At 37.8% G+C, this 22827-nt stretch overlaps 1 protein-coding gene across 2 annotated transcripts in view; it reads right to left on the reverse strand.

Moving 5' to 3' along the window:
* Nucleotides 1-355: 355 nt before the first annotated feature.
* AMPD1 (adenosine monophosphate deaminase 1) overlaps nucleotides 356-22827 on the reverse strand; it is a 74292-nt gene continuing 51820 nt past the window's right edge. For both annotated transcript variants that reach the window (XM_075196299.1, XM_075196298.1), the window contains 8 exons: nucleotides 22277-22408; nucleotides 20170-20333; nucleotides 17076-17202; nucleotides 16546-16709; nucleotides 10881-11001; nucleotides 9848-10021; nucleotides 1800-1910; nucleotides 356-1027 (listed from right to left, as the gene is read on the reverse strand). In XM_075196299.1, coding sequence (XP_075052400.1) covers nucleotides 869-1027; nucleotides 1800-1910; nucleotides 9848-10021; nucleotides 10881-11001; nucleotides 16546-16709; nucleotides 17076-17202; nucleotides 20170-20333; nucleotides 22277-22408 — 1152 coding nt within the window. In that variant the 3' untranslated portion in view covers nucleotides 356-868. The remainder of the gene's footprint in view (nucleotides 1028-1799; nucleotides 1911-9847; nucleotides 10022-10880; nucleotides 11002-16545; nucleotides 16710-17075; nucleotides 17203-20169; nucleotides 20334-22276; nucleotides 22409-22827) is intronic.

Consider the following 22827-nt stretch of genomic DNA (forward strand, 5'->3'; position numbering starts at 1 on the left):
AAGAAGATATAAAATCTGCAGATTTGATTGAGTATTAGAAAAGAGCCACCACCTGCTTCAAATGTTTAACACCATAATTGCACAATAGCTCTTTTTGTCTGGACACTTACTCAAATTACAACTGTTACAAAGCTGTCAAGAGAAAGTATTTTTCAGTTCTGTTCCTCTTTCATAATTCATAAATGTGACCCTTACATGGCCTTTGTTACCGCTTACATTCTACTGTTTTGATGTCTGTTTATTGACCCTGTATCCCATTTTACTGTACAAAATGCCATTTATAGCTGCTGGGTGCAGTCATATGGAAGGAAATGGGAGGTCCTGTAGGAGAAAGGAAGGATGCTTGAGTCTTACATATGATGTATTCAATTTATTGCTGAGGACCTGAACAGTATAGCGTAAATGAGATCATAAGATTAACAAACAAAATGTGAAACCTGCCCTGGTAAAAGAACAACAAACACACAGTAGACTCGGTGGCTGTTTATGAAGTTGTAAATATCAACAATATGTATATTTATATTTAAAGAGCAGCCAGGTGTATTCTTTAATTATTAAAAAAAATATATAAATTATGATTCAGATTATGATTGGGAAATGGATTTGGTATTAAATAATAGCATGAAATTTCTACTAAAGTGAATGCTGCTGTGTTTAATGTTGGCTAAAATGTTTTTTCTTCAGCACCATTTGATGTGAGGTTTCAGATGTATGCTGTAGCTTACATATCATACCATAAATTCCCTATCTATTTCCTAGAGTCCACACAGGATTGCACAACCGTGGATATTTCTCAGAGCTTGCTAGAAGCATCTTCAGCAATGTACCCGAAAGTCATCACAGGCCTCAACTCTCTCCGTAGACTTCCTTATTCTGCAGCTTTTAAAGCTTGGAAGATCAGATTGAGCTCATAGCACCAGGTCTCATATCTGTAGGCCATCCTTATCTGGGCCACGTTGGTCTTGCGGATATCATTGCCGTGCGGTCCTTCCTTGCGATAGTCTTGACCAAGAAAATGTACTTTTTCCTAAGCAAATAAAGCATGTGAACTGTAAACACAATGATGATATCAATTTGCCATATACATGTTCACATTAAGGTTTCTTTCCTCGTGTTTTACCCTTTCCACATGCTTGCTAGAAATGTATTCTCTTCCCGTGTACTTTTAGTTGAAATCAGTTTTTGATGACTTGCTTGAAATTCATTGTATGTGAAAGTGATCAGAGATAACTTTGAATAGTTATAGTTACTGTATAGGGCATGAGTGGTCAATTTGCTCTTATTACTATGTAATCTTCATTTATGCCCATATGATTAATTAAATAATTGTGTTAAAAAGCTCCTACCCTATCTATTGTTTATTATCCCTATTATATTTGAAGACTACTATCATTATTATTATTATTAGAGAATTCTATTCATTTTATATGCAGGTGTTAAGCTAGGTACACACTACAGGGTTTTTACAGGGTAAAATATCCTCAGTAGCTTATCTATGCAGAAATACAACTTTGCAGATCATCCTACACAAGCATTGTGAGTGAAGAGGCTGATGAGTTATTACTGCTACTTTCCTTATTAAACTGCAGTTAATTGCTAGCAAAACAACAAAAACCTTTGCTCACATTCCCATCTCCTCCCATATTCCCATCTTTACTTTACCTAACTTTTATTATACAAGTCTATTCATTAACTCATTAAATATCTTTGCCGAAACCAGCTACCGGGTTCTCTATATATAGTTTATGTTGTGTTAACAATGTTTCAGGAATAAAATGATTAAACGAACAAGCACAAACCTCATGGGACAATCCACACTGCAAAACACTGCTCTTGGCTATCTCACACATGTCACAGGTGCTAAGCTTGAAGACTTGAGCAGCAATGGCATATTCTTCCATAAGAGGCTCCTGCAGACAACAAGATCAGTTCATGTTTAACAATGGACATGTTGACATTAAGCCAGGATAAGGATATAGGTGCAAAAGTATAATAATAATAATAATAATAATAATAATAGTAATAATAATAATAATAATAATAATAATAATCATCATCATATAATAATAATATCCAGAATCTTATTATTAGGAATTTGATGGGTTATGTAAAAATACTCTTCTATTGTAAACAGTATGACATTTTATAGGTGCAATATTCCTGTGCATTTCTGGTACATCTACAATGTGTACATTTCTAAATCCAGTCTTAGCAATACCAATAAGTCAAATGTTTTACTTCCTGTCACTTGTACAATGCTAGGAATTGTATGTATTAAAATAGATGCACAGTGAATGATGGACATAGAGATATGAAAACCAGGACTCTCGCTGCAAAATATGAAATCAACTTTTTTTTGTTAACTTTAACTGTATTTGAGTAAGGATGAAAAGAAAACCTGATTAACGGATAAGGGTGCAAGGCTTACAAATAATGCATAATATCTTTCTTTTATTCTATATATCTATGTATAGATCAGTGATGAGCAACCTGAAACACTTTGGTGGCTTCATGGTGCGGACCTCTAACTTTCAAAAGGGCCCCACAATAGCCTTAAATTCAGTAAATAATTACAAAATGTGGATTTTATCAAAGAAAGAGGCACCTGAGGCTATAAAAAGAAAGAGGCTATAGCTTGTAACCTATGTTATTTGCTATAGCAAATAAATCTGACAGTAAAGCAGGAAGGAGCTGGGGGCCACAGGTGAAGGCTCGGAGGGACATATAAGACCCTAGGACTGCCTGTGGCCAAACACTTTTTTAGATGTTACATGCTCGACAATATATCTATTCTTGTTGTAGCCGTAGACTCTAAGGGCTAGATTTACTAAACTGCGGGTTTGAAAAAGTGGAGATGTTGCCTATAGCAACCAATCAGATTCTAGTTAACATTTATTTAGTACAATCTACAAAATGACAACTAGAATCTCATTGGTTGCTATAGGCAACATCTCCACTTTCTCAAACCCGCAGTTTAGTAAATATACCCCTAAGTGTTACGGCTTCATATAGAGATCAATCAAATCTGTCTGTGTAATTAGGATCCAGTGGAGAATCCTTGCATTCCTTTCTGCAAAATTATTCAAGAAATTGGGTCATCAGTTCTACATTTGGTAAAATATTTGTTCAAAAACACAGCAGAACTTTGGCTTGAAGCAATGTACCAGTGGGGCTTGCTATGCATTTGGCACATTTTTTTTTGTTAATTTACATGTTTTCTCTTTAATACCTATATTATTAAAAAGTAATATTAATTGAATATTTTTTTTCTGTGTGTTCTTTTGTGAGTTTATATTTAACATAAGTATTGTGTGTATCCTGCAGTGTCTTGTCTAGTAGAGCAGAGTAACTTTACACTGTAGTCATCACCACACAAATCTTCTGAACCGTTCCTTGATCACTTCTTGCGAACGTATACCGGACTTAAAGGCGTTCTAAAACAAACGAACATTACACTCAGTATACACACTTTAATGAATCAGGCCCTGGGTGTCCATACATCACCATTTAGACATTTTATGACTTAAGCCCTTATATGAGGTCAGAGGTTCCATGCTTGAAAAACCTTTTTTCGAACACCACCAGTGTCATATTATCCTACACACATAAGTGGTGGAGGAAGTTTTAGGTAAAGAGACAAGGAATAAACCAAAATTAGTAATAAAAAATCTCTCAGGTAAGTTTAACTAAGGAAGAACCAATGCAGATGTGTACAAAGGGTAAGCATAAATAAGAAAATTCAAACAAAACTCGGTTCGGGGAAAGCAGCCACTAAAGTGAACCTGTCTGGAAGGGAATCCCTGCCCTCCAAATTAATGGAACTGAAATATAAATAGGCTCTGGGCGCTGAGTGATATTGGGTAAATGTTTTTAATATAATGCAAACATAAATGTAGCATGTTCCGGACGGAACAGATATATTGAATAATATTCCAAAATGCAAATAACAAATGTGACAGGAAAAAAGGGTACACATATAATATGCCAAATGAGATGATGTAGAAAGAATACTGTACTCATATCGGGATGGGAATAGTCTCGAAGCCCGATTGAAAAAAAGTATAGCCCGCCAGCACTAAAAGGTAAGTGAGGGGGTTGTGCCTGTTAAGCTATAGGGAGTGGGGGAGGCTGTACCTACTAAACTATAGGGAGTGGGGGGAGGCTGTACCCATTAAGTTATAGGGAGTGTGTGGGGGGTGTACCTATTAAGCTATAGGGAGTGGGGGCAGGCTGTACCCATTAAGTTATAGGAGTGAGGGTAGGCTGTACCCATTAAGTTATAGGGAGTGGGGGCTGCACCTACCAACCTACCAAGCTATAGGGAGGGGGGCTGCCTATATCAAACTATAGGTAGCAGGGCTGCCTATATCAAACTATAGTGAGAGGGATTACATATACCAAACTATAGGGAGAGGGACTTACTATATTGTTCGATAGGAGGGAAGGGATGGGGGCTGTTTTAATAACACATCGGTGGAAGGTAGGCTATAAATTTAATGGTGGAGTTTAGGTAGGGCCTAGTTACTATTTAATGGATGCTATTTTATTTGTGGGGTGATGGTGGAGCAATTTAATTTATTTGTGGGGCTATTTGATTAAATGCTGGGGTGGTTTGTGGCTATTAATTGAATGTGGGCAGAGTTTGGGAGGAGGGCAATTTATTAAATGTGAATATTATTTATTTAATGCCAGGGGTGGGTGTGGGAAATATATTAAACGCAAATGCTATTAATTTATTACTGCGAATGTTTAGAGGCAGGGAAATAGGTTTATTTATTAAATGGGAATACTATTACTTTAATGTTGGGGCTGGAGGAAGGCCTAATTATTAATTGTGGGTGCTATTGATTTAACGCTGGGACTGGTTGGAGTTCTCTAAAGTTCATGTACCCATATTTTTTTTCAAATAGGGCCTCCAACATTCCAGGATCCAGACAAACAGCAACTGATCTAAAGGCACTAGCAGCCACAAGTGGTGAAAGTGACAAGAACAGGTAGGAGAGAGCAGGGCAGTCTGCTAACTGTCCTGAATCTGGTGGGGCAGTCCTAAATTTGGGTGACTGTCCCACATTGGCAATATCATTAATCCTTCCTCCTTTGCACCTATTACATCACCAGCAAACCCTTGGAATAGCTCTCCTTTTCAATTATGCCATTGTCTGCCAACCCACCCTGCACTGTTATCAATTCAAACACCCCCAATCACAGGACACATTTAGCAATCTTTAAGAGAAAGTAAAGTATTAATGAAAAGTTGAATGCAATCGACTGCAGGACAGGACAGGGGAGAGGGGTTTGGTTTGGTTTCTGACTCAATAAAATAAGCACTACCAGTAGCCCAAAAATAATATACTGTTAATTAGAGGTGGGACTCTATCACAATTTAAAGAGCACTACCAGTATCCAAAAAAAAATGGGAAGAGGGTCTTACATAAAGAAGCACTATCAGCAAACATAACACCCTATACTGTTAATGGGGGGATTTGACATAAAGAAGCAACACCAGCAGACCTAACACACTATATACTGTTAATGAGGGGTGGGGCGTGGGGATTCTGACACAATAAAAAAGCTAACGCAGCCAGTGCACAAATAATAATAAATGAACCTTTCTAGAAAACATTATATCTACTGTTATTGGGGTGGGGGTTGACATAAGCCAGCACATGAACACAAAAAAACGCCCTACTAGAAAACATTACATATACTAGTATTGGGCGGGGGGGGGGGGGGGGGGTTGTCTGCCATAAGCCAGAGCACAAATCTAAAAGAAATGAAAGTCCTTTTCCTAAATACTATATATATTATTATTAGGGGTGGGTGGTTCATGCAGGGCCTGATTATCCAACAGGTTGACTAGACCGCAGCCTAGGGTGCAAAATTGTGACAGAGAGGTATACACTGAAATTTACTTTAAATATAAGAAAATATTTGTTCTCCAAAGTAAAAAGAAAACATGAAAGAAAAATGTAGAAGATTTTAATCTTGACGTATTCACATGGCAAAAGGCTGGAGAACTTGAGAATAAGCAAGTAGAAGAGACAGGGATGGCGACAGGCGCTGGAGTGACAGCCCCCTCACATCTTCACTCTCAGTAGCTCTCGTTCATGCCTCCATTCTGGTATACAGTTCTGATTTTACAATGACAATGAAATCAGTGACAAACACTGCTGTGACCCTGTTAAAAAACCCAAGTGTAGTGGAGTTACATCTTTAGTTCTTTGATATGTATGATACATGTGAAATTGGCCTTATTTGCAATGTACACTTTTTCTTTATGGACCACACTATAGTGGTATACTTTGTTCTCAATGGGCTGACCACACCCCTTTTAATGACTGACCACAGCCCCTTAGAGTTGGCCCACCCCAATGTAGTGGGCCCCTAAAACTGCATTCCCCCGGTGGGCCCTTCAAGGCCCAGTCCGACACTGTCTACAAATAAGGTATAGTGAGACTGCTGCATGCGCTGTCTGAGCCCTCTCTCCACCCCCTGTCCTTACACATTCCCTGGCCTTTCTGTGGATAATACAACAGTGTGTGAGACCTAGTGTAATCCATGATAAATGCCCAGAGATCTTTCCCTAATTTCAATAATGAAGTGAATGTAAAACAAGCAATGCAGAATTTGGTACAACACTTTTATTTATCAATACAAATGCATATTATGAGTGATAATTTATGATAATGATATAGATCTCTGTGGTAGTTAGATGCTTGAAAATGTCACTTTCAGAACAGTTTATTGTTAAAGGCACTATACCTATAGCTATGGACAGGGCCGGACTGGGACTAAAAATCAGCCCTGGTATTTAAAGTCCACAGGCCCACCTTAGTTCCAGCAGGAAAGAAAACGAGGTGGGCCTGCGCGGCAGCACCGAAAAAGGCGTGACCACATTGTGTTGTGGGTATGGCCACATGTGGCAATGATACATACATTAAAATAAAACATTACATTTATCACACCATCCCCCGAGGCACATTATGACACCCCCAGCCCACTGTACTTATCTATGCTTCTGGTGCTGCTGACATCCATCAGGGTGCTAACTTCCTGTAGAGTGAGCAGGGAAGCTCTTAGTCTCACAAGATTACCAAATCTTGTGAGACCTAGAGCTCCTCGGCTTGCTTTGCAGGCTGTGTCCTATCCATAGACTTGGAGCAGCTATCCGCTCCCTCCTGCTAACCAGAGCTGGATTAACACTTGGTGGGCCTGGGGTGTTTAAGACAGGGAGCCCCTATTATGTAACATAGCTATCGTTTGAGACAAATGTTAGACAAATACACAGGCAATACTGTGTGCAATACTGTTAGTTGCACACAGCTCTGCCTTCACAAGCAGTACAGTGTGAAGCGGGACATACCTCCCAACTGTCCTTGTAGTCGGATCAAATTTCACTAACCGAGACAGTCACCAAAATTCGGGACTTCCCCACCAGATTCAGGACAGTTGGCTGACTGTCCTGCTCTCTCCTACCTGTCTTGTTACTTTCACCACCTATGGCTCCTGGTGTCTTTACTTCAGTTGCTGCTTTTCTGGATACTGGAATGTTGGAGGCCCTATTTGGAAAAAAAATGGGTACATGTAATTTAGAAAACTCCAACCAGCCCTGGTGTTTAATCAATACAACCCATGTTTTATAATTAGGCCTCCATCCAGTTCCAACATTAAAATACTAGTATTTACATTTAATATAAATAGCTGCTGCTGCTGATAAATAAACCTATTTCCCTCCCTCTAAACAATCCCAGCCATAAATGTAATAGGTGTATTTATTAAACGTTAATGCTATTTCATTTATGGCTGGGATTGTTTGGAGGGAGGGAAATAGGTTTATTTATTAAACGTAAATGCGATTTCCCGCAACCATCACTGCCATTAAATTCATATTTTTTTCCCAAACAGCCCCACTTTAATTTAATGCTGGGGTGGTTTGGGGACTATTAATTGAATGGTCCAATCACCCTATCTTAAATTGCTAGCCCCTAATATAAAATTAACCCACATCACCCCACAAATAAAATAGCACAAATTAAATAATTAGCCCCACACCTAAACTCCACCATTAAATTAATAGCCTACCTCCCACATTATATTAACATTCTCCTCCTTCCATGCCTGAGTACATGCCCCCAATTGATATTATGCCACACAGTAGTGCCTCAAAATCATATTTTACCACACAGTAGTGCCCCAAAATCATATTTTAACACACAGTAGTGCCCCAAAATCATATTTTACCACAGTAGTGCCCCAAAATCATATTTTACCACACAGTAGTGCCCCAAAATCATATTTTACCACAGTAGTGCCCCAAAATCATATTTTACCACAGTAGTGCCCCAAAATCATATTTTAAGACACAGTAGTGCCCCCAGTTGATATTATGTACCAATAGTGCCCGCAGTTGATATTATGTACCAATAGTGTCCACAGCTGATATTATGTACCAATAGTGTCCGCAGTTGATTTTATGTACCAATAGTGCCCCCAGTTGATATTATGCCCCAACAGTGCCCCCAGTTGATATTATGCCCCAACAGTGCCCCCAGTTGATATTATGCTACTCAGTAGTGGGCAATAATATTTCCCCCCTCCGTTTCCTGTGTGGCAATCTTTCTCTTCTCCCCCGTTTTCTGTCTGTCTGGCACCTTTTCTCTCCCCCCCCAGTCCCGTTTTGTGTCTGTCTGTCTGTCATTTTTTCTCCTCCCCCCCTCCCCCCCTACCTTTCCGGACTTACCTTCTCAGCTTCTCGCCTGCCTGCTTCTCTCCACTCTTCGTCTGCTGCCTTCCAGGACCTGTACTGGAAGTGCGCAGCACATGTGACCAGGAAGTGTCAGTGCACACACTGTGCAGTGCACGGTCAGACCGGCCCATCTGACCGTCGGCCCTTCTGGCATTTGCCAGAACTGCCAGATGGCCAGTCCGGCCCTGGCTATGGAGATGCCTTTAACAATAAACCGTTATGATAATTGTATTTGAAAACATCTAACTACCAAAAAGATGTGTACTATTATTATTATTATTATTATTATTATTATTAATAATAAAATACTGTATAACAACAATAATATAGTTATATATAGCAGCTAAGTGTTTGAAAATATAATTATTCAAACAGTTTAGTGTTAAAGGCCTCATAGATATACTGTAATAAAAGCATAAAAATGTTTAATGTTTGACTATATATACCAGTGGTCGAAGTGGAAATTTATATGTATATTTAATGATAGTTAATAATCATATTAGTCGCATACCTACAAACTACCAATGAGTAAACACTGGCCCCAACCAGACACATACTCAGGTGTCCCCCCAAACCTGGTATTTTTATTAAATATTTATCAGGTATCATAGAAATGTATATCATGTAACATAAACATTATCTTTTGTTCAGTGAATAGTTATAATTTAATTAACACTTACTGAATGTTGGTTAATTTAATGTCATTTAATAATCATATTAGTCACATACCAACAAACTACCAATGAGTAAACAGCGGCCCCAACTAGACACATTTTCAGTCCCCAAACTATGTCTCCTTCTTTCTCAAAGTTGCAGCTAAAGGAGACTATTGTAATCAATGAAGTGAGTGGATAAATGATAAAGATAAGTCAATGTTGGTTCAATAGCTGTAACATTGTCTTGTACTTAAATCATCCCTCCCGCAAAAAACAAAAAAAATCTTATAGCGATTTTGAATCACGAGAAAATAACTAAATTTGACAAATTGTAAAATTGTTCCACTCATCCACTAGGTTCCAGCAGTTTTTTTTTTATTGATCCTATGACATTTATCTCCTTACACAACAATGTAGGAAAATATATATTGCAGATTGATTTTACCTTGGTGTAATGGAACTGCATGGGGTCATCTGTAGACAATGATATCACCAGGCCTTTTTCATGGAAATCCAGCAAGGGATTTTTGGCATACTCCAGAAACAGACTGTTGTTACTCAAAGGTGACATTGCAATGGGGATTTTTGCCAAGAAGTAGAGATATTGCAGCACAGGACTCTGAAAAATACAAGTGTTAGAAATTATACAAAAAACTAGGCCTTAATCATTTCCCACATAGATGACACAATTTTGCCTATATCAATTGGGCTACATGCCAAACTATAATTACAAATGGTGTAGCTAACATTATTGCATATTTTTGCATAGTTAATTATATGATTTTTTAGCTTCAATATATTATTATATTTTAAGATTAAGTTCATCTTTTATATTTCAAATTTAGAAATGTAACCCCTCATCCGCCTTACCTCAATGGGTCCCAACCTTGGGATTCCCCTCCTCATTCTTGTTGGGATCCATAATTATATTGGTTTCAGAAAGGAGCATCAATATATGAGTCAATATGCGAGTAGACCACATGCCAAGTCCTATGTTGACCCCACCTCCTTCTCTTGCACCACTTCAGGTCACTAGCACAATGATCCCAGTGCAATAGCTATTAGCACTGGAACCTTGAATGCTATTGAGTTCAGTGATATCAGTACAGCATTTATTCTTAAGTTTTTGGGAGAGTTTAATGACTTATATTTTACTATTAGCAAATATAATATAAACCTTTGCTATATGTTTATGAACTTTCTTAACACAACTTCACTTACAAAAAAATGTATTATATTTGTCTTTCATTTAAAATAAAAGCAATATGTTTGTGCTGCTAAAAACAGTAGGTGAAATGATTTGGTGGAGGTGTTGATATTGCTAATTTTATGCAATCAAAACACTTATATTTTAAATAGTAAAACACAGAAAACTCATATTTTTCTTTCCATATGGGAAAAACAAACACTTATGAAAATAACGTACATTTTATCTATAGGTTCATACAGGTATGTGATTTATTAATTTACAAACTTACCTTTTTCAGGTTTAAACCATGAGAAATGTTGTCTGCGGTCATAAATGCTGCTAATAAGTGAGTGATAGCACCAGCCTCTCCACAGTGAGGGCGGAACAGGAAAGTGTTCAATCCCCTTTCCCTAGAATGAAACAGACCTACTCAGACCTGTATATACATTTATGTACATATTATATACACACACACACACACATATTTACATACTGTACATATTATATATATATATATATATATATATATATATATATATAATATTCCAAGAGGGAATGCACTCAAATCACGCCAATTAAACCGTGCACAGTCCATAAAAATAAAATAAGTCATGGGTGTTCAATGTAGATGAACAGACCATGATAGGCTTAGAATAAAATATCAAAACATTTACTAAGATAGAAAATACATTACAGAGTCATGCCCAACGATTGTTTCAGTATTCCATACTTTCCTCAGAGACAATCAGAGTACAAGCGGGGTCCAGAAAAAAGCCAGGGGCCACAACGAAAATCGACCAACAAACGGACAGAGTATCCACAGGGCAAGGAGAGCCGGTCAGCTAATATGATACACAACGCTATAACCAGCAGAGAGGCTGGCCTCTCCCTTCCTTAAATACAGAATGTGACCAATCAGCTGCTAGTGCAGCAGCCCCTGCAATAAGCCCCCAGGTGTAGCTTATTTAATGGGGTCCCCCCTGCACACATCCCCGGCTGTCAGAATTTGCCTTGGACACAGCGCTGAACACTAGAGCATTCCAACCATTCCTTGACAATGGCAGGGACAAGTAGGGCGGAAGTGACGTCCCAGCTGTCAGGGCAACATTCAAAACGAAAACAGCAGGAGCAGCAGTCAAGCCGTCTAACTGGCGACGGCTCGTGGCACCAATATGCCTGGTTATACATTTCATAACAAAGAGGTATAATAGAGCTAAGCACTTTACTTTACTAGGACACTAAATTAAAAAATATTTTTGCCTAGGTGAATTCAAACCAATGGTCATTTTTTAGCATAAAAGAGAATCTGGATTAGAAGAAATCTTGGGTCTTCCCAGGCCCAGTGCTACCATTATTCAGCTTTTGGTAGCTGCCTAAGGTACCAGGCTTTTGAGGGTGCCACTTAGGCTGTCCTCCCACCCCCACTTGGGTCATAATTTAAATACATTGGGCAGACGCTAGGCATTAGTATAGGCTGCGGGCCTGCAGCTGCTTTCAGAAAGCAAAAGCGCTGTCTTAATCCCTCTCTCTTCGAAGCAGCCCCCACCCCTTCTCCGCATCATAGTGCGTACGGGCCATACTTTGTGGAACTGGATATATACATAGGGACACTGACATGTGATTATTTGCCCTCTGACCATTACAGGGATGACAGATCAGCAACAGGTATCATCATCATCATTAATTTATATATACGTGGAAATGGAGGGATTAATCAATATAATTTGGGGGAAGTTAATGTTCAGGGGGATAGGCATAATGATTAGGAGTTAAGGGTGAGGGGGTTACTGATCTTTATGGGTTACTTTTGATGAGGCTTTGGGAATTGATGTTTGAGGGGGTTAATAAATATAATGATATAAAGTAATGATATTGATGTTAATTAATAATGGGGATGAGGGAATTAGTGACTATAAAGGGGTTATTGATGTTAATGGGGTTGCTATGATTACACTAAAGTATTTAATTATTATGAGGAAGGGATAAGTAATTATGAAGGAGATGATGTGGAAATTAATGATTATAAGGGGGTTAATTTGCAATGTTAGGGGCTAATTAATGATGGAAAGGTTGATGAAGAGATTGTTATGATGATCCTGACAGATTTGATGATTTAGAGGAGGTTAGTGACTGAGTATCGGGGGGAAGGGGGGTTGTTTGATAAGTGGCTGAATGATTATTATGAGGGGTTAATAATGATGCTGGGTTATTTATCAGGATTTGGGGGTTACTTATGTTGGACCACTACTCTTGGACATGTGCTTTGTGCCCCCGTCCCCAGACAAATATTTGCCAGCCAGGCCTGCGTGTAATGTGTGGGATTTGGGTGGGGTGGTGTTGGTGTAATATGTGGGGAGCGGGGTGGGGGTGATATTGGTGCAATTTGATTTGTGAGGAGATGGTATGGATGGATGGTATTAGTGTAATATGTGTTTGTGGTGTAATAATGTGGCTCGCACACAGGGTAGCATGTGGGGGAAACTGTCTCAATAAATGGCATATAAGGACATCTGCACATTTGATGACATGTGGATGAAGCAGTGAGGGCATAGTATCTATATGTATTGTGAGTGGCATAAGATAGCTGGGATAGTAGGTGGCATGTGGGGGTACATGGTAAAGTGGAAGGTAAGTTGGGGGAAACTGGTACAGTGCATTTCATGTGGGGTGCATCTGGTACACCAGATGGCATGTGAGGGACACATGACATAGTGAAGGATATATGCAGGTTAATGGGAGGCATTCTGATTATGGTGGTGTCAAAATGTTGCTGGGACCCCGTGGCCCATGTCATTAAGAATGCCAGTACTCTAAAACAATGCTTATGTCTTGTATTAGTAGTATGAATTAGAGGCTTTGATGTTTTCATAATATTTTTTCTGAATACACACACATTTTGTATTGTGCAGATACATATATGAAATGCTAACCCACTCCTTAGCCCCCTCTCCTAAAATCTCACATTCACCAGTGTCATGGGCACTGAGTTGGGATAAACAGGCCATATTTTCCAGCATTTCAACAGTCTGGACAAAAGTGCTGATGATTGTGACGATGGGACCAGTGGCGGATCTACTATGAAACTAATGATTCATAAACTTCAGGACCCCTAATCACAGAGGGGCCCTGGAGCAACATTTTTTTGTGTTTCATATAGTATGTAGTATTCATTTTCATATGTGTCTAAAATAAAAGATTATATTAACTGTGGTTTTTGCTATATTTTATTTTATTATTCCATGATTCATCATGCATGTATATAAAGTTTCCCTAATTTTCATCCCCAATAACTCGAAAACTATAAGGCATAGCCTAGAAATCAGTAACTTTGACATGTGAGATAACCCAGGATAGCAATTTTAATCAAAATCTGAGATGTAGTGGTTAAATGTAAAAAATAATTGTGGTGATCTGTCATGGAACAGCCCCATTGAAGAAGATAACTGCGGTTACCCAGACCTCGTTGCTGGTGGGAAGGGGTTCACTGTATGAGCCATTTTCAAGGACTCCACCCCACCACCCCATTCTCTGCCGTTTGGGCCTTGAGGCAACAAAACCCTTGGGACTTGGGGATGTTGCCCTATTGTTGCTGGTTGCAAAGTGGCCCCCATAACATTTCAAGCTTCAGGGTCCCAAAAATGTAGGTCCGCCACTGGATGGAACAGAAAGCAAGACTGTCCCACTAGGTATACAAAACAGAGAGGTCCTCATTTACAAAGTGTACTGGATGTCAACGCTCTTCAAGATGTGTGTCTGCTTCCCTCTCTTGGGAGATAACTTTGCACACACTAAAAGTGCGCCTAGTTGTGCGGTGAAGCCAAAAAATCCGAAAAAGGCCTATTGGGCAAAGGTATAAACCATCATGTCAAAGTCCATCCACCTATCACTTTACTACCACTACTTCATTAAATACAACTATTCATTCTTTCTCCTAAAATATTGTTAATTTTAGCCTCACTTATTTCTTAAATTAATCATGACAGTGAAGGAACATGGTTTTATTACATGTGGCACTTTTGTCCATTTGAATATGTGATCTACATTGGGGAAACAGGTTATTGCACGGTAGAATGGCTGTGCGCAACTAGACAAGAAACGTCCTTAAAAATGTCAATGCCCCTAATTTCAATAATCTTGCTCCGCAATATTAAATCTCGTTTCTGCACTGCCTTGCAAGACTAGGTGCGTCAACAATGTACTTTGCAATGAACGTCCTCACTACTACCATCCACCTGCTGGTGCCCCACCGTAAATGTTGCCATCTTGCTCTAGAAAGTCATGCTCTTCAGCAGAGATCTAGTCGCAGTTGCGCAACTCAAAGGCACAGCACCACCAAAGATGATTTTTTTCCTGTTTTGGGACTCGTAAATTAGGCCCAGAATGACTTCTTCTAGTAAATGTAATGGCCTTTGTGAGTTTGTACAATTTACACTCACCATCTAATATGATTTTATGATAATCCCTGGATTTACAGGTCTATTGTTGCACAGGAGATGAGATTGAAGCTTCTTAATCACCTGATTTACAGGTGTATTGTAGACAATGAGATTTATGCTATTGGTAACTACTTAAAAGAAATGTCAGTAGTAATAATGCTGTCGAGGCAGATCCAGCCACATCTGCTATTATTACAAAATAGATATTTTCCCATAGGGTGTATGTGGAATTTGTAGCCACACTTGGCAAATATAAGGGCACGTTCTGGCTTTATGTTAAGTAGGGTAGGACAAAAAATTAAAATAGTTCCTAATATGGGTCAGAAGATAGGAGGGAATGAAAAATGCTGCTTTCAATTAGCCTAGGTTATCTGTATATATTACAACATATGTGTAGGGATGTAGTTGGCTTAAAAAATATAGCCTACATCACAATCAATAAAAATTTAGTCAACATATATATTATTTTGGGCTAAAATATTTATAATACGAGTAACATAATTTAATGAAATAAATGTGTCAATTTGTACCTTTAACTGAACAAAAATGTATAATCAAAACTAGTGGTACTACTACTACTGATATTAAGCAAACATGGGGCTATTCTGCATGACTAAAAGGGCTCTGTGGATTCTTTCTAAATTGATAATATGTTAAAAAGCATGCAAGCTACACCCACTTAAATTCACTAGGAAATCTAGTCATCATCATCAACATTTATTTATATAGCGCCAGCAGATTCCGTAGCGCTTTACAATTAGCAGCAAACGGTAATAAAACAATACTGGGTAATACATACATACAGAGAGGTAAGAGGGCCCTGCTCGCAAGTTTATAATCTATGGGAATAAGTAATCCTGGTTTTTGCATTTGTGCATAAAAACATTTAAATTATTGCAGGTATAAGACATTTCATACATTCGATGTCTGCCAAAGTAATTCAGTTTTGTGGTGTGAGTTTCTACAACCTACTGCAGCTTTTAATGAAATATTAGCAGAACTTCAAGTTTTTTACATGTATATGTTATATTTTAATATCTGTCGAATTTTTGCCTTTTAGCAAGTAAGATCCATTAACATTATAAAGACTTTTCTTAATATGTTGCTAGTGACAAGAGACACCATCTGGTAGATAGCTGTAATTGCATCGCCTGCCACATCTAATGCAGTCACAGGTTTAAAATGATATGATCAGTCATCAAGATTTGATGGGTCATTAAAATTACAGAAAGATCCTCCTGTGACACAAAGCCCAATAGGGTCCATGTAGCATGTCTCATACAAGAAAACATAGGAAGTGTGACTTTGTAGCTCAATGATATGACCAGATCATTACAAATTATGTCAATTCTGTATATATTTGTAAATTTATGCTATAAGTATGTGTTATTTAAAATAAGCTTATTTTCAGTGCTAACAAAAATTACCTTCAGTGTAACAGTGGGCCCATACCCCAATTTAACAAAGATATAGGTAATGTTGTATTAAGGGATCTGTGCATTCGGGGCTGTGACATACCTCCTCAGGTTGTTCAGCACTCTGATGTTGGCGTACATGTAGTAGATATAATACGTATACGATGGGTTCTTCTCAATGGTCCAATTTTGGGGCATCGGGCTCTTTGATGAAAACATGTGACCACTGTGTTTGGACTCATCATCCACACTGTCAAAGGCAGTTATCTGTCAAATCAGAGCATGGGCATAAAGAAATACAAGTTGAGTATTATAATATAATATAATATAATATAATATAATATAATGTAATATAATATATTGATAATAAAGATTGAAAATAACAGAAATTGCATAAAATCTCAAGAGTTAAAAAATTAACCATCTACTTTTCTGTCCAATAAGATCCCATTGCCTTTAGCTACTGTAAATGTAGGGGATATATATTCTCCCACAGTATTACTATGTGGCAGACATAGTAAAACAAAGCAAAATTAGGATATACAACTGTTATCCCAACCGCTGTGTTTTACTAAAGAACATTTGTGATATGCAGACAGAAAGTCCTGATATGCACACTCATTGTAAACTTACATGTCTGAGGAACACGCTGAGCTCCTTGTTGGCATTTGGATTGATTGTAGCTTCAAACACTGGCATGAAGATATTTTCCAGCATTTTTCCAAAATGAGGCACAAATTTCTGGGCCCTGAATATATCACTATAAAAATTTAAATTAAAAATACAAAACACACTGTAACTGAACATTCATATCAAGTTGTATATTATATGGGTTTGTATATTTTGAGTACCTATTTCACAAATAAGTTACATAAAATCAACTAAAACCTTTCTAGAAGGTATGTGTATGTCCAGTACCCTAAAATATACAGGCACACAAGTAATTGTGTGTTTATGAGATGAAACCCAACTCATAAAATATTCTTGACCAGGCCAATTGCCCATTACAATTGGTGTTGAAATTTTGAGTAGGAATTGGCTAGTGGATCAGCCTATTGTATACTGCAGTAAGCGGAACTAGCAATCCCTGTTTTAGTATGGGTGTAGGCATTTGAAAGTATAAAATGTCTAAAGGAGGAAGACCATTGGTGAACTATCATGAAAGGTGTAAGTAACAGAAATTGCATAAAATCTCAAAAGTTAAAAAATTCACCATCTACTTTTCTGTCCAATAAGATCCATTTGCCTTTAGCTACTGTAAATGTAGGGACTATATATTCTCCCACAGTATTACTATGTGGCAGACATAGTAAAACAAAGCAAAATACAACCGTTATCCCAGCTGCTGTGTTTTACTAAAGACGCTGCTGTCTGCTCTTAGGCTTGGCACGCTCTTATTGTACATTTAATACGTGCATATGCCCAGTCCTCTCCCCATTCCGCCCATGAACTTGTAAGTGTCTTTTGCGTTCAAAGATGGAATGGACGTTGCTGCATTCCCTGGCATATAGTTAATTTCTGGGCATGCGCAGACCGATTTTATGCAAAATATGGCACGTATTGGCATTTATGTTCCTTAATGAATCAGGCGCTAAGGGCCACATTTAGGGTTAGGAACAAATCCAACTACAGGGTGCAAATTTGCAGACCATGTTGTCCCTACAATAGCCCCGCCCCCACGTCTTCGCAGCGCAACATGGTATTGCCAAAATGTAAATGTGAATATTTTGTACAATAGGACCCAGCAGTGAAGCTGTAGTATATGAATTAGAACTGACTAAGAACTTTCACTAATGGATGCTGCTTATAAGGGGTGTGTCATGTGTTATTAAATATAGATGCAAGGAGGTTATCATGCAGAGTAGTATACACCATTAGCATGCACATGGAAACTGGTTTATCTTGGTTTATTTTTCTAGTTTAATTGAAATGGATGTGGTTTGGCAATGTTTAATTGAGGGAAAGGGGCATTAAACACACCTTCTTCAGTTATTTTGATGGCATCTCCTGTTCTGGTAAATCAATATCCTTTCCACATATCCACCCTGATTCTTTTGTTCTCATGGCAGTCAACCTGCTGCCCTACCCAACTGCACAGAGTGGAAATGCAATTGATTTAATATAGCATACATACAATGAACTGTGCTATGACCATATTTTATAATTTAATAGATTAGAAGGTCTTTGTTAATCCATTGTAGATTCTTTGATTTACACATCTGCATGTTTCTTGAGGCCCTGTTGCTTTATATAAAGTTATCTTAGCTTCATTAGCTTGTGAGTTAATTATATATGTAATAAATACGTACCAGGTAGGGATGCAGTGAGGGATGGGATAATGAAGAGCTAGGACAACAAGAATGTGAAGGGGAGGGCAAAATAAGTGAACTGGTTGGGGGGGGTGTTATGTTATTGTGCTGTAGTAAATATCTAAATATCTATTTTTTCTATAATTGCTTATTATAATCACTATTTTGTAAGGAAAATCAAGTATTGAGTGAACTAAGGTATATTAATTTATACTCCTATATATTGGTATGAAACACATGCAAACATGCTCCAACAAGCTTTACATTTTATAAATTCATTGAAGTTATGTACAAGCAGAATAACCATCATGTTACTGACAATCCCACTGTTACCACAGCCCAAATCTATTCATCACTCAGATATCATAAACCAGACTTTCTAGATCTAAGCTTTACTAGAACAATTACCCATTATGGAAACACGGCTTCAGGATGTCATACACTTACAAATGATTTTAGATGGTTGTGTAAGGATTGTCTAATAACTCACATAAAAGTATGCCTCAAAATATAGGGACAACAAAATGTTGAATCAAACCAAATTATTATTTTTAAAATATTAATAATCAAGTCTTGTAGAGTTGAAGACTAGACAGCTGAACGCACTTGAGCGCACAAGACATTTCATCACTTGTTTTAAAGTAATTCTCTGGTGTTCAAAAATACTGATAGAATATGACTAGGAAATACTCCCCTTGAAAAGCTATGCACAGGTAACAATTTTGTAACAACTCTAACTACTGCATTCATTGTAAACACATAAACCGCTTCACAGGGGGATAACACCATTAATGCAGTTAACTGAACTTGTTCATTGGTGTATTTACAATTTGCCACAAAAGGTTAAAAATTTCACTATCAAAAACAGAGTGGAATAGTCCTACACAGATCCGTTCTAAATATTACAACACACAATTAAGGTATGCTTTGCTGATGTGATTGCAATTCCACACAGTAAAATTCGCTGCAAAAGATCCTTCTGTCCTCTTAGATCTATTGCGGGTCCCTAAGATGATGATTTCTTTACTATGATTAAAAAATTATTAAATAGATAAAGACCTGCTTACCTCCTCTCCCCCCAAATATAAGTAACTAGCACGAAAGCTATAGCCTGGCTTAGTTAATGCTGAGGCATTAAGTCTTCCTGCCACAGGTCGTGGAAATTAACAATGTAGAGCAGCTCCCGTCTGCATGTAACGGTGGGGCCCTGCGGTGCCGGTACATACAGATGGAGGGATCATCGTCATCATCATAAACATTTATTTAAATTAGCACTTTCCTCTTATGCAGATATATTATCATTTCAATTTATAATTAATGCATTAATTGCGGCGATATTTTTCATTGGGTGTAGGAGGGAACTGTTTAGGGCAGATCTCTTATCTCTGTTATTTCATGCAGTTCCAGGCAATACTTACTAAATTCTTGGAACTTGAATCATCCATTTCATGTTAGGTGAGTAAACCTTTTGCTTGTTGAACCAGCGGGCAAGGTTGGTCCACTCACTAGGGGAGCGCCCATAGATTGAGAGACGGGGTTCAGCATACTGGTACTTAGCATCCTCCAGATCTGATCCCACTTCCTAATTTGAAAAATGCAAGGTATCGAGCATTATGTTGGCATATGAGGTGATGGAGATTAAATGAATAGGTCTACAATGTAGAATAAACAGCCAGGAATTGTAGTTCTCCTTTATACAAAAAATTATTTAAATAGTATTTTGATATGGCCAAGACTAGCCTACAGTAGCCTAGAACTGTTGTCAGTGAGAAGACCCATTTACTATGTCATGATCAGGCCAGAAGTTATGCTGGTGCTCTGCTCATTGTTCTTTATGTTATAGATGTGTTTTAGCTGCTCAAACACATGCCGATTTGCTAGGTACGTTTGACCACATTTAGTAGCCATTGCATTGAGACAAATCCCAAACTAGTCCAGTTGGGCCAAATTGATCTGCCAGGAAGGCACCCTTGATCAGCTGATAGTATTGATCAGTGCATGTATGAGATCAGGTATGAACCTGAAGGGGAAGAGGACCATAAAACTGCCAGACATACCTTATCTTTGTGTCTGAATGTCTAGATCTGTGCTATTTGACATCCCATTAAAGGGTCCAAATTGATTACAGATCTGAACTCCTTGCAATCAGGCCAGATTTCTGCATTACACTGTATGTGTTCAGCTTTAAAGACAAGTACAACCTATTTGTTTCAGTAGATCCAAATGTCTGTCCGTATGCTGTCTAGAAAGAGAACACACCTAGCCGGATGGCATAATGCAAATGTAAATGAAAATATAAAATAACTCCATTAGTCAGTCTAAAAACAAAAGGGTGAGCAATATGCCACATCACCATAACTGGTTTGTCAAGCTCTAATATCTTTGCCTCTTAGTACACATTTGGGGCTCATATTTTTAAACATTTGTTATACACACTTCAAAAATGCAAATGCACTGACAACATCCCACGGGTACATCATGAACAGATAATGAAAATTAATTATTAAAAAGAGTGAAAATACAAATTTGTAGTAACTCCTATTCAATTGTGAGCGTTAACGCTGAAAAACGAGCGCTCGAAAAATATTACCGTTTATACGGTAATATTGCGCGCGAAAAGCATTAATACGGTAGTTTACTCAGGGAGCAGCGAGCTGAAATTCCGCGAGTAATTACCGTATTAACGCTAAGATTTTTCGAGCGCTCGTTTGTTAGCGTTATATTCATACATTTTGAGTTAATGTACTGGAAAGCTATGTAGGATTTCTGACCTGAAGACAGGTCTGGAAGAAGATTTTTGCCAAATAAACGTGGAAATATCAAAGTGTGCACACAATTACATTTCAATACATTTCAATACATTTCAATACAAACTGATGCAGTAGCATGAACTACACAACTACTACATATAATCTGTATGATACTTGATAAATTAAATACAATGCTAGATCTGTTTCCAAATCTACCTATATTGCCTGTATAAATGTAGAAATTAGATTAAGAGCTTGATAAAGCATACACAGTGGGCGAAGTGGGGGTGTATACGGTGGTATGCCATACCGCCACTTCTAATATTTCTTCTCATTGTAAAACTATTAAATTCCATTCACTTACATTCGCATTACATTTTTCATACCACCACTTCCAAATTTCCACTTCCACCAGTGAGAATACATGTATATAGTGTGAATCCCAATCTGTGCTTAAATTGTTTAACAAGGGATCAAAACATACAATGTATTCTTAAAGCTCCTTGTACTCGATTCATATATCCCCCTCAATTAGCCAGTCTCTTGTACAACGTGTTGAATGAGAGAGTAAGTTACTGCTTATAAAGTGCACAATTTATATCACGATTAATACACGTATATGGATATAGCAAAATGAGCACTGCTAGGTTAAATTTAGAATTGTAGATCAACATGTTCTCGAATTTAGGAAGTACATTTCTTCAGAAGCCATATGTCAACGCAAACAACTGATTTCTAAACAACTTGGTCAATATAATAAAATCCAGAAATTTACCTTAATTATAGTAGCAAAATATTCACCATCAATAACATTTTCTGTTTTGAGGTACAAGTCTCGCAATTCACTGGCACCAACTGGGTTATACTTGGCATTAAACTTGTCAAAGCGCTGAAAAGTTTGTCTTCCCTAGGAAAATGTGCGTCATTAATATTATCAATTAGTTCTATAATAACTTAATTTGCCTTTCGTATACATCATCTTGATGAATCACATATATTATTGCATGTAACAGTAGGCAGTAATTGGTCATCGTTGGATTAACTATCTCCCAAGCCAACCACAACTCACATGTTCCATATATGAGCCATTGAGAGGTGGGTGCAATGGGGAGATGGGATTATTATTATGTATTTGAGTATCTTTTATTGTAATTACATTTAGTTTCAGGTAACACAGTTACACATGCATGGAAATTTAATAAGGATGTATAAAAAGCAATTCATCTGAAAGTTGTCTACATGGTGTCTTTTTTTCTGTGATGAATTGCCAATAGTGCTATAATATCTAAAGATATTAAAAACAGACTTTTCAAATATAGCAATGAG

This window comes from Mixophyes fleayi, chromosome 2 (assembly GCF_038048845.1).
Source record: "Mixophyes fleayi isolate aMixFle1 chromosome 2, aMixFle1.hap1, whole genome shotgun sequence".
Lineage (NCBI taxonomy): Eukaryota > Metazoa > Chordata > Amphibia > Anura > Limnodynastidae > Mixophyes > Mixophyes fleayi.